A 13,359-nucleotide genomic window follows, 5' to 3' on the forward strand; every position below is an offset into this window, starting at 1 on the left:
AACAAGAAAATGCTCATTCAGAAGCGGCACTGTAATGCAGGTAAACTTAAATCAGTTTCACCTAATTTACACCAGCATCTCACGTGCAACCAGAGGGAAACACTTTAGACCACCTTTACTCCACACACAGCTCTCCCTAACACTCCATTTGGAAAATCTGACCAGAATGCTATCCTCCTGATTCCTGCTAACAAGCAAAAACTAAAATCAGGAAGTACCAGTGACTCGCTCAATACAGAAGTGGTCAGATGACGCGGATGCTAAACTACAGGACTGTTTTGCTAGCACAGACTGGAATATGTTCTTGGATTCATCCAATGGCATTGAGGAGTAAACCACCTCAGTCAACGGCTTCATCAATAAGTACATTGACGATGTCGTCCCCTCAGTGACCATATGTACATATCCAATCCAGAAGCCATGGATTACAGGAAACATTCTCACCGAGCTAAAGGCTAGAGCTGCCGCTTTCAAGGAGCGGTACTCTAATCCAGACACTTATAAGTAATCCCTCTATGCCCTCAGACAAACCATCAAACAGTCAAAGCGTCAATACAGGATTAAGGTTGAATCTGACTACACCGGCTCTGATGCTCGTCGGATGTGGCAGGGCTTGGAAACTACTACTGGCTACAAAGGGAAACCCAGTCGCGAGCAGCCCAGTGACACGAGCCTACCAGAACAGCTAAATGCCTTTTATGTTCGCTTCGAGGCAAGCTACACTGAAGCATGCATGAGAGCACCAGCTGTTCCGGACGGCTGTGTGATCACTCTGTCCGTAGCCGATGTGAGCAAGAGAGAATGCCAATAGTGTGCAAAAAAAAAAATCATCAAGGCAAAGGGTGGCTACTTTGAAGAATCTCAAACATAAAATATTTTGATTCCATATGTGTTATTTCATAGTTTTGACGTTTTCACTATCATTCTACAATGTAGAAAATAGTAAGAATAAAGAAAAACCCTGAAATGAGTAGGTGTGACTGGTACCGTACATGTTTCAAGTGGACCACCATAGTCCCTGCACCCAAGAAAGCTTAGCACTCACGTCGATAGCCATGAAGTGCTTTGAAAGGCTGATCAGGGCTCACATCAACACCATCATCCCGGAAACCCTAGACCCACTCCAAGTCGCATAGCGCCCCAACAGATCCACAGAAGATGCAATCTCAATCGCACTCCACACTGCCCTTTCCCACCTGGACAAAAGGAACACCTATGTGAGAATGCTGTTCATTGACTACAGCTCAGCGTTCAACACCATAGTGCCCACGAAGTTCATTACTAAGCTAAGGACCCTGGGACTAAACACCTCCCTCTGCAAATGGATCAGAACACGCCCCCATTCACATTGACGGGGCTATATTGTAGGGGGGGGTCGAGAGTTTCAAGTTCCTTGGTATCCACATCAACAACAAACTATCATGGTCCAAACACGCCAAGACAGTCGTGAAGAGGGCACAACGCCTTTTCCCCCTCAGGAGACTGAAAAGATTTGGCATGGGTCCCCAAACCCAAATCCTAAAAAAAAAAATTATACAGCTGCACCATCGAGAGCATCCTGACCGGTTGCATCACCGCCTGGTATGGCAACTGCTCGGCATCCAATCGTAAGGCGCTACAGGGGTAGTGTGTACAGCCCAGTATTTCACTGGGGCAAAGCTTCCTGCCATCCAGGACTTCTATTCTAGGCGATGTTAGAGGAAGGCCCGAAAAAATTGTCAAAGATCCCAGTCACCCAAGTCATAGACTGTTCTCTCTGCTACCGCACGGCAAGTAATACTGGAGCGCCAAGTCTAGGTCCAAAAGGCTCCTTAACAGCTTCTAACCCCAAGCCATAAGACTGCTGAAAAATCTATCAAATGGCCACCTGGACTATTTGCACTGACACCCACCCCCCCACCCCTGTTTTTACACTGTTACTACTCGCTGTTTATTGTCTTATCACTTTACCCCTACCTACATGTACAAATTACCTCGACTAACCTGTACCCCCGCAAATTGACTCGGTACCGGTACTCCCTGTATATTGCTGTGTTACTTTTTAATTACATTTTTTACTTTTAGTTTATTTTGTAAATATTTTCTTAAACCTGCATTGTTGGTTAAAACCTCTTAAGGATCAGACACCTTTTTTTCAATTTTCACATAAAATGCATATTCTTGATACCATTTGAAAGGAACCACTTTGAAGTTTGTGGAAATGTGGAATTAATGTAGGAAAACATAAGACATTAGATCTGGTAAAAGATAATACAAAGCAAAAAGGCATGTTTTTTTGTTCCATCATCTTTGAAATGCAAAAGAAAATGCCATTATCTGACTTAGGACTCTAGGTGAAATTTATATTATGGACACTAGATGGCAGCAGTGTATGTGCAAAGTGTTAGACTGATCCAATGAACCATTGAATTTCTGTTCAAAATCATTTACATTACATTTAAGTCATTTAGCAGACGCTCTTATCCAGAGCGACTTACAAATAGGTGCATTCACCTTATGACATCCAGTAGAATAGTCACTTTAAAATAGTGCATCTAAATCTTAAAGGGGGGGGGGTGAGAAGGATTACTTATCCTATCCTAGGTATTCCTTAAAGAGGTGGGGTTTCAGGTGTCTCCGGAAGGTGGTGATTGACTCCGCTGTCCTGGCGTCGTGAGGGAGTTTGTTCCACCATTGGGGGGCCAGATCAGGGAACAGTTTTGACTGGGCTGAGCGGGAACTGTACTTCCTCAGTGGTAGGGAGGCGAGCAGGCCAGAGGTGGATGAACGCAGTGCCCTTGTTTGGGTGTAGGGCCTGATCAGAGCCTGGAGGTACTGAGGTGCCGTTCCCCTCACAGCTCCGTAGGCAAGCACCATGGTCTTGTAGTGGATGCGAGCTTCAACTGGAAGCCAGTGGAGAGAGCGGAGGAGCGGGGTGACGTGAGAGAACTTGGGAAGGTTGAACACCAGACGGGCTGCGGCGTTCTGGATGAGTTGTAGGGGTTTAATGGCACAGGCAGGGAGCCCAGCCAACAGCGAGTTGCAGTAATCCAGACGGGAGATGACAAGTGCCTGGATTAGGACCTGCGCCGCTTCCTGTGTGAGGCAGGGTCGTACTCTGCGGATGTTGTAGAGCATGAACCTACAGGAACGGGCCACAGAGAATGATACAGAGAAGAGCAGTCTCAGTTGAATGACTAGTCTTGAAACCTGACTGATTTGGATCAAGAAGGTCATTCAGAGAGAGATAGCGGGAGAGCTGGCCAAGGACGGCACGTTCAAGAGTTTTGGAGAGAAAAGAAAGAAGGGATACTGGTCTGTAGTTGTTGACATTTTTGGGATTGAGTGTAGGTTTTTTCAGAAGGGGTGCAACTCTCGCTCTCTTGAGGACGGAAGGGACGTAGCCAGCGGTCAGGGATGAGTTGATGAGCGAGGTGAGGTAAGGGAAGAGGTCTCCGGAAATGGTCTGGAGAAGAGAGGAGGGGATAGGGTCAAGCGGGCAGGTTGTTGGGCGGCCGGCCGTCACAAGACGCGAGATTTCATCTGGAGAGAGAGGGGAGAAAGAGGTCAGAGCACAGGGTAGGGCAGTGTGAGCAGAACCAGCGGTGCCGTTTGACTTAGCAAACGAGGATCGGATGTCGTCGACCTTCTTTTCAAAATGGTTGACGAAGTCATCTGCAGAGAGGGAGGAGGGGGGAGGGGGAGGAGGATTCAGGAGTGAGGAGAAGGTGGCAAAGGGTTAGAGGCAGATGCTTGGAATTTAGAGTGGTAGAAAATGGCTTTAGCAGCAGAGACAGAGGAGGAAAATGTAGAGAGGGAGGGAGTGAAAGGATGCCAGGTCCGCAGGGAGGCGAGTTTTCCTCCATTTCCGCTCAGCTGCCCGGAGCCCTGTTCTGTGAGCTCGCAATGAGTCGTCGAGCCACGGGGCGGGAGGGGAGGACCGCGCCGGCCTGGAGGATAGGGGACATAGAGAGTCAAAGGATGCAGAAAGGGAGGAGAGGAGGGTTGAGGAGGCAGAATCAGGAGATAGGTTGGAGAAGGTTTGAGCAGAGGGAAGAGATGATAGGATGGAAGAGGAGAGAGTAGCGGGGGAGAGGGAGCGAAGGTTGGGACGGCGCGATACCATCCGAGTAGGGGCAGTGTGGGAGGTGTTAGATGAGAGCGAGAGGGAAAAGGATACAAGGTAGTGGTCGGAGACTTGGAGGGGAGTTGCAATGAGGTTAGAGGAAGAACAGCATCTAGTAAAGATGAGGTCGAGCGTATTGCCTGCCTTGTGAGTAGGGGGAAGGTGAGAGGGTGAGGTCAAAAGAGGAGAGGAGTGGAAAGAAGGAGGCAGAGAGGAATGAGTCAAAGGTAGACGTGGGGAGGTTAAAGTCGCCCAGCACTGTGAGAGGTGAGCCGTCCTCAGGAAAGGAGCTTATCAAGGTATCAAGCTCATTGATGAACTCTCCGAGGGAACCTGGAGGGCGATAAATGATAAGGATGTTAAGCTTGAAAGGGCTGGTAACTGTGACAGCATGGAATTCAAAGGAGGCGATAGACAGATGGGTGAGGGGAGAAAGAGAGAATGACCACTTGGGAGAGATGAGGATCCCGGTGCCACCACCCCGCTGACCAGAAGCTCTCGGGGTGTGCGAGAACACGTGGGCGGACGAAGAGAGAGCAGTAGGAGTAGCAGTGTTGTCTGTGGTGATCCATGTTTCCGTCAGTGCCAAGAAGTCGAGGACTGGAGGGAGGCATAGGCTGAGATGAACTCTGCCTTGTTGGCCGCAGATCGGCAGTTCCAGAGGCTACCGGAGACCTGGAACTCCACGTGGGTCGTGCGCGCTGGGACCACCAGATTAGGGTGGCCGCGGCCACGCGGTGTGTAGCGTTTGTATGGTCTGTGCAGAGAGGAGAGAACAGGGATAGACAGACACATAGTTGACAGGCTACAGAAGAGACTACGCTAATGCAAAGGAGATTGGAATGACAAGTGGACTACACGTCTCGAATGTTCAGAAAGTTAAGCTTACGTAGCAAGAATCTTATTGACTAAAATGATTAAAATGATACAGTACTGCTGAAGTAGGCTAGCTGGCAGTAGCTGCGTTGTTGACACTACACTAATCAAGTCGTTCCGTTGAGTGTAATAGTTTCTTCAGTGCTGCTATTCGGGGGCTAGCTGGCTAGCTAGCAGTGTTGTTTACGTTACGTTGCGTTAAGAGAACGACAATAGCTGGCTAGCTAACCTAGAAAATCGCTCTAGACTACACAATTATCTTTGATACAAAGACAGCTATGTAGCTAGCTATGTAGCTAGCTATGTAGCTAGCTACGATCAAACAAATCAAACCGTTGTACTGTAATGAAAAGAAATGAAAATGTGATACTACCTGTGAATGCGACCGGGTTGTTGAATACTATTCAGTAGACGTTGGCTAGCTGTTAGCTGTTGGCTAGCTAGCAGAGTCTCCCACGTTAAGGACGACAAATAGCTGGCTAGCTAACCTCGGTAAATTAAGATGATCACTCCAAGACTACACACTCTAAACTACACAATTATCTTGGATACAAAGACAGCTATGTAGCTGGCTAACACTAAACTAATCAAGTCGTTCAGTTGAGTGTAATAGTGTAATAGCACTACAGTGGTGCTAATCTGTGGGCGTTTGCTAGCTGCTGGGCGAATAGCAGTGAAGGCTACGTTAGGGCGACGAAATACGATAATTATGCAATTATCTCTGATACAAGGACGGCTATGTAGCTAGCTAAGAAGAAATTGCTAAGATTAGACAGATCAACCATTGTACTATAATGAAATGTAATGAAAAAGTTATACTACCTGCGGAGCGAAGTGCGATGCAGGTAGTCTACCCAAATATGACTAATTGGTCTATATATACATTTTCAAGTACATAACTGTGGACTCTCCTCAAACAATAGCATGGTATGTTTTCACTGTAATAGCTACTGTAAATTGGACAGTGCAGTTAGATTAACAAGAATGTAAGCTTTCTGCCCACAGAAGATTTGTCTATATCCTGGGAAATGTCCTTGTTACTTACAACTATAAACTATCACAATAAAGAAAGTCGCACACTCCATATATAATCTCCTAGCAATTTAATGGGTATTTACCAACGTTTTGGCATCACTGTTCCTTCCTTAGTTACGACGTCATACTAATCACATTAGCGCACATTTGCCCAACCATCCCGTAGGTGGGACACCGATCTGTGGAGAGCTTTAAGAGTTAAGGGCTTGTAAGTAAGCATTTCCTGGTACACCTGTTGTATTCAGAGCATCTGACAAATGAAATTTGGTTTGATTAGATTTGACTGGCCGATAAGTCGTACTCTTGTGTTTACTATGATCGAAATACATTCCCATTATTAATTTTTCTTGTCTGAATGAAAGATGACGCAAGAAATTGGGATCTGAAGACATATTTTTTACACTTCAATGAAAACTTGATAGTGAAAGGAACACATGTATATTGCCGTCAGCTGAAATGCGCTTTCCTGTCTACTACCTCAGGATTGAAAGAAAATGCGTGAAAGAAGCCTATTAAATATAACTGGCCGCACACATTCTCCTATCTGTCTAAACATGATCTACTTGGCATTTGCTCCTAGACAGCTCTGAGATTGTCTAAGTTGCACGGCCCAGTATTTTACTCCAGTGTTCTGAGAGGATAATGCATCATTTACAATGTGCAGATAAAGGTCAGCCTTGCTTCCCAGAGCGTCTCTGTTTCAGATGGCATGTCAGCAGGTGTTAAGCCAGTAAGAACCATGTGTCCTTTTGACACAGTTTTCTATAAGGAGAAGGAGACCGGCCTCGGGTTGGGAGAAGGAGACCGGCCTCGGGTTGGGAGAAGGAAACCGGCCTCGGGTTGGGAGAAGGAGACTGGCATCAGGTCAGACCTCGGGTTGAAAGAGTCTAAATAGGTGCCCAAGTGACTTGAGGATGATCTCCTTCACCGTAAGTGACTGAGGATAATCACCTTCACTATCTCATATGTTTTTTTTAGTGGAAGGAAACACACACACCCACACCTCCCATATTCTATACACAGTCAATGAAGAAGACATCAACCTTCAGATGAGAAATCTTTTGAAGCGTCATCCTTCTCCATCTACTTCTGCTTAATTTAAGCAGTTGAGATCTGAGGGTGTATCCTACTGTGTTCAGATTGGAGTTTAGACCGTGATTATGTCTGGCCTGCAGTGTTGTGTTCAGATTGGAGTTTAGACCGTGATTATGTCTGGCCTGCAGTGTTGTGTTCAGATAACAAATAAGAATTTCATTATGCACAGCTTCACACTCCCATGAATTTCAATTGCCATCATAGACTGTGACTTTTGTATGTTGCCAAGGGAAAAATACAGTATTTGCCAGCATATCTTGAAACTATTTAGCTTGTTACTGTAATACTTCATATTGTAGCTCGCTTCGCCACTTATAAACCTTGGCTTCGTTACAGGCTAACATTTTCTAATGCCATATAATATGACACATTTCCAAGGGCAAAATATCTCAGAACGATTTAGACTTGTAATATATTCATATCAGCTCACCCACGTATCAACCTAATTAATTAGCCAAACATTCTCTCACGCTGTTTGGGTTGTTTATCTCTCAAGGGTGAAAGAAAATCTATTTCCCATTCACTAAGTTCATCTGTATGTATTGTCAGGTAGGACTCAGGAGTACACGCATCTCAATAAATCTATCTTCTGAGCTGCAATTTAAACAAGGAGATGATGGCAAAGGTAATAGATTTTTATCTATCTGTATGCATTATTCTCCCTGAGGTTAGTGCATTGCTGCTGTCGCATAAATAAGATATGATCCACGATGAACCGATCCCAACTCACTGTGATGAAACAAAGAAACTAACAAGGAATCCAATAAAAACTAGACGTTAGAAACCTCAGAACGTCAGTGTGTTACAGTATATCAATGAGATATCCACAAATGAACAGATGCTGACTCACTGTAATGATCATGAAACAAACAAATAAAACCAACCAACCAAAAAAACAACAAACCAACAACAACATCCAACCAACAATGCAGTACAACCGACACAATAAAAACCACGAGCTTCAGTGTGTTAGTACTCAAGGTTACTCTACAAGCCGATATAAACAGAAGTCTTTCAAGGGAGCTTTTCCATAATTGCTTCAAATCTCAGCTTGCGTCAAGCTCTGCAGAAACAGCTTTTCACAATCAAACCAACAAGGGATGCATGATTGTCAGACAATAGAAAACACTATGATGCTTCAGTTTGTTAGTATTTAAAGGGATACTTTGGGATGTTAGCAGTCTTCCTAGGGAGCTTTTGCATAATTGCTTCAAATCTCTGATTGAGTCAAGCTCTGCCTGAAACAGCTTTTCGTGCATGCCTACAGTAGGTACCAAGGGATTGTCAGAGTTGTTGACACTCAACGGAAGCAGTGATCCTTCAAAAACAACATATATACAGTGCATTCGGAAAGTATTCAGACCCCTTCCCTTTTTGCACATTTCGTTACGTTACAGCCTTATTCTAAAATTGATTAAATAAAAATGTCGTCATAAATCTACACACAATATCCCATAATGGCAAAGCGAAAAAATTTCTACAGATTTATAAAAAATGTAAAACTGAAATAGAGTTGAAATCGGAAGTTTACATACACTTAGGTTGGAGTCATTAAAACTCGTTTTTCAACCACCCCACAAATTTCTTGTTAACAAACTATAGTTTTGGCAAGTAATTTTCCAACAATTGTTTACTTTGTTGGTTTGTCATACTTTTTTGCTTTGTCATTATAAGGTATTGTGTGTAGATTGTATATCCTGATGTGTAACTGTCGATTTTCCTCCCCATCACTAATGACAACCAACCTGGGTGTGATGGGTAGGGACTAGAGAAATGGGTTAGCTTGCAGGTTTCTGTAGCAACGCACTGTACAGTACACACTGGTAGTAATGGGTAGGGACTAGAGAAATGGGTGAGCTTGCAGGTTTCTGTAGCAACGCACTGTACAGTACACACTGGTAGTAATGGGTAGGGACTAGAGAAATGGGTGAGCTTGCAGGTTTCTGTAGCAACGTACTGTACAGTACACACTGGCAGTGATGGGTAGGGACTAGAGAAATGGGTGAGCTTGCAGGTTTCTGTAGCAACACACTGTACAGTACACACTGAATAACAAATAGCTTACCAAAATGTTGGAAATTACAGTATAAGCAGAAACACATCTAACCCCCCCCCCCAGCTGATTTTCTATATTAGCGGTTTAGGGTCGGGTGTGGGCCTCAGCTTTTCCCTTTATCACATATCGTCGGGGGTTGCGGATGGGTTATTAGCAAATGCAGGCAGGTGCCTGAACAAACAGCTGACCCACACACCACTAGTATCTCTGCAGCAAATTACTGTACTGTACACACTGGCCTCAAGTCTTTTCTGTCCTACCACAGGGTGTGTGTGTGTGTGTGTGTGTGTGTGTGTGTGTTCGGAGGGGGGGGGGGGTCCCCACAGCAGTCCCAAAATCACTCCAGCTGTGAAGGCTTAATTTATCATGCAGAGGCAGCAGCTGTACCTCTCCCTATATCCCTCAAACACACAGTCTCTCTCACACACACACACACACACACACACACACACACACACACACACACACACACACACACAGTTAAATTATTCCCAATAGTTGTTATGCATGCTTACAATATTGCTCTGTATTGTGTATGTGAAATGGGCAACTATACATATTTAGCTACCTTCTTTCTAAATATAGATGCTTGTAGCCTAAATGAATACACACCATTCAAAGGTAAATAAATAATTTTAATTTCTTGATAGATCCGCGCACTGCTATCAGAAACAATCAGCGCGAAGACGAGATTACTTACATCTTTGAAAATTGGAAGTCCATTAACGTGGCTACGCAGTGGCTGCTGTTGAGCGCGAAGGTGCTTCTGTTTCGCCGACTGAAGGCACATGGTGATCATCTCCGTGCACGCCAACATCTCTGAATATTTTGGAAGATGTTGTATAGCCAACTTGTACACACCTGCTTCTTTTAATAGCTCGAAAATGCCGTTTTTTTGGGGGGGGGTGTTCAAAAGTGTCGCCCTGTGCTGTCAAACGAAGCAACCGTGCTCCAACAGTGATGTCGCTCTGCAACTTTCTGCGGTAGGTAAACCCACCTTCACGAGAGCTGATTGGTCAGTGTCTTCGTTGAGCATCCCTCCTTGGCAAGAGAAGGAAAAAATATCAGGTGGCGCATTAACATCATTTTTCAAGATACATCTTATAAAATAGTAGAATCAGGCGATATCAAACTAAATTAGAGAATACAATTGATAAACCTACAATGCAGATGTTGGATGGGATTACAATTAGGACTACTTCTACATATAGGTTACATTTATTTAAATATCAATTGCATATTTCACCTCAAAACACTGATTTTCTTGAAAATAAAGAAATGCATGTACATTTATTTCACTTCCCCTTATAAAGGTGTATCAGCAATGTATTGTGCCTGACATTGCCATCTGCTGGTGATGATAGACTATGCCCACAGAACAATGAGCCAGATATTTCACCGGACGTAAAAATGTAAGCATCCGGTTGACATTTCCACTCACTACCAAATTTGGTGATGAGAGGAAGCCCGATGGGCGAGATTATAAAATGGAGCGAGAAGGATTTTGGTCAACATTATGCAAATGTTTTCTTTGATTAATTATTTGTTTTACCTTTATTTAACGAGGCAAATCAGTTGTGAAAAAAGTATTATATACAATGACGGCCTACTAGGAAACAGTGGGTTAACTGCCTTGCTCAGGGGCAGAACGACAGATTTGATCGAGCAACCTTGATCTCAATACAGTTTTCTGTTACCCAAAACTAAAATCTGTCACAAACAGAGTGGAGAAAGTTTTGTAGATGTTACACTTTGCCAAAGTAAAAATAATTATTGCATTGTTTAGAAGGAGTGCAAGGGCGAACTTAGTTATACTACACGCGCACTTCACAGAGTAGGCGTTCCCTGACGGAAATATGCTAATATATGCTAGAACGCGGCAATAGGATCTAATTTGTTCCCATTGGAAACAACAGGCTATCTTTGGTTAGTTATAAAAATCTTTGCTATACCCTTTAAAAAAAGATGGCAGTTTTGAAACCGCAGTAAAGGTGCAGTAACTGTGGTCTTTTGGATGCAGTTGAAGTGCAGTTATATTGCATTATTTTGGACCCAGTAATTGCAGGACTCTGACTTCAATCTTTTTTGTAAGGGTAGCTAATAATACTGCAGCAAATTCGGGGGTAGCCCCGGCTGTTATTCAAACCCAGGTCCTGCAACTCTCAAGCTAACACCTTAACCTTTTAAACCAGAAGGTCCTGACCTCATGATGAGGTCCTTATGTTTTGGATTAAGGTTGCTACATTATCAGGCTCCTTAGTGGAGCAGCGGTCTAATGCACTGCATCTCAGTGTATCACACCCCTTCCTTTGGCAGAACATATCCCCTCTTCTCTATACCAAATCCTTCTTGTGAATAAGCCTCTCTAATGATGTCACAGGCACCATCCTGCTTCTGCTTCCAATGTAATGAATTCAGGGGGTAGCCCCAACCTGGACTCAAACCCAGGTCAAGTAACTTTCTAGCCAACACCTCAACTGCTACACCAAGAGGTCCGAACCTCTTGACAAGGTCACTCGGTGTTAGGTTAAAGGTCGCTACATAACAATGGGGAGATAAAAGTGTTTAATATAGATAACACTGAATACTGTCAAACTTTAATAAACTAACATTGGTGATTAAGCTCAACACATAGCCTACATTCTTAGTACAATTTATCACCAAACAATTATCTTCAAGACAGCCCTTAAAATGGTTGCTCTCACACAAATACACTTACACAGCAAACACCTCACAAACTCTGCACTGGACTTTTGGTGACAAAAGTTATTTTATACATTTTACATGTTCACCCCTAGTCCCAGGGGAAACACTAACTAAAACTATGGTCTGTGCCCTGTCACACACTCACACACTTTTTAAAATCTCCCACAACATTTTGTTTCAATGTATCAAAATATTTTTTGGTATTTATATTTTGGGAGGGAATTTCAAATTTCTTGAAATGATTGGTGCTCGAGAGCATCACAACCTTGATGTAATCATGGGTAAATTGTGACTGACAAATCGACAAAAATATTGAATAGTTATTTAGGGTGCAAGATCTGTAGATCATTCAGTCCCAACTCTCCTTTAAAGTCGGCTGCGATGTCGAACGGCCCCTTACATAAAATGCAATAGAGCAGGCCAGCTTATACTCCTACAACCCTGAAATAAATTACCATGAGTTTGTAATTAACGCCGAAAATAAGGTCTGAGGTGAACGCAGGTTTAGGAGATCTTATACGTTTTGTTCTATGAGATAATAGCAGTCAGTTAACATTACCTTTATGAATTATGAAGGCTTCATCGTTTGTATTTATTATTACAAAAACATCTTACAAATTCTGAAAGTGTAGTTAGCTGATGAAGATAATTTCATAGAACAAAACGTATAAGCTCTCATAAGCCTGTGTTTACCACATACCTTATCTTCGGCGTTTATCTAAAAACATTACAAAAACACCATTCATTTTATTCATAGGCATTGTCCAAAGAACCATAGCGGAGTAAGTGCCTACAAAAAGACGCCATTACTATTCCTGTCTATATACTTGGCCTACTACGTCAAATATATTTATAACTGACCCAAGATAGTTAACCTGTTTGATGAAACACAGTCTGGCTTCATGAGGAACAGACATATTTCTAACAATGTCAGACTAGTATTAGATGTACTTGACTACTCAGACCTAATAACTGAGGATAGCTTCATATTATTTTTTGATTTTTATAAAGCATTTGACACAGTAGAGCATCAGTTTCTCTTCCACTCCCTTGAGAGACTTGGCTTTGGGGATTTTTTCTGTAAGGCTATTAAGACTCTCTATGCAAATGGTAACAGCTCTATCAAATTGAAATATGGCACCTCACCTAGATTTGAGTTAAAGAGAGGAATTAGGCAAGGCTGTCCTATCTCTCCGTACCTGTTTTTATTAATCACCCAACTTCTTGCAAATTCTTTAAATAATAGTCCTGTACAAGGTATTTCCATAGCTGGTAAAGAAATTATTATAAGCCAGCTGGCTGACGATACTACACTTTTTCTGAAAGACGCTAACCAAATTCCCATATTGATCAATGTGATTCAAGCCTTTTCCAAAGCGTCTGGTCTATTTCTTAACATTAAGATATGTGAACTCATGGCTGTCAAAGATTGTGTGACACCTTCATATTATGGTATTCCAGTAAAATAATTACTTACATATTTAGG

At 43.1% G+C, this 13,359-nt stretch overlaps 1 protein-coding gene across 3 annotated transcripts in view; it reads right to left on the bottom strand.

Moving 5' to 3' along the window:
- The window catches only part of LOC118400604 (N-terminal EF-hand calcium-binding protein 1-like), an 83,614-nt gene that overhangs the window by 68,146 nt on the left and 2,109 nt on the right, over nt 1-13,359 (bottom strand). For 2 of the 3 annotated variants that reach the window (XM_052473998.1, XM_052473997.1), the window contains exon 2: nt 10,165-10,208. In XM_052473998.1, coding sequence (XP_052329958.1) covers nt 10,165-10,203 — 39 coding nt within the window. In that variant the 5' untranslated portion in view covers nt 10,204-10,208. The other variant, XM_035797605.2, reaches the window with a different exon arrangement.

This window comes from Oncorhynchus keta, chromosome 21 (genome assembly GCF_023373465.1).
Source record: "Oncorhynchus keta strain PuntledgeMale-10-30-2019 chromosome 21, Oket_V2, whole genome shotgun sequence".
In the NCBI taxonomy this organism is placed as follows: Eukaryota; Metazoa; Chordata; class Actinopteri; order Salmoniformes; family Salmonidae; genus Oncorhynchus; species Oncorhynchus keta.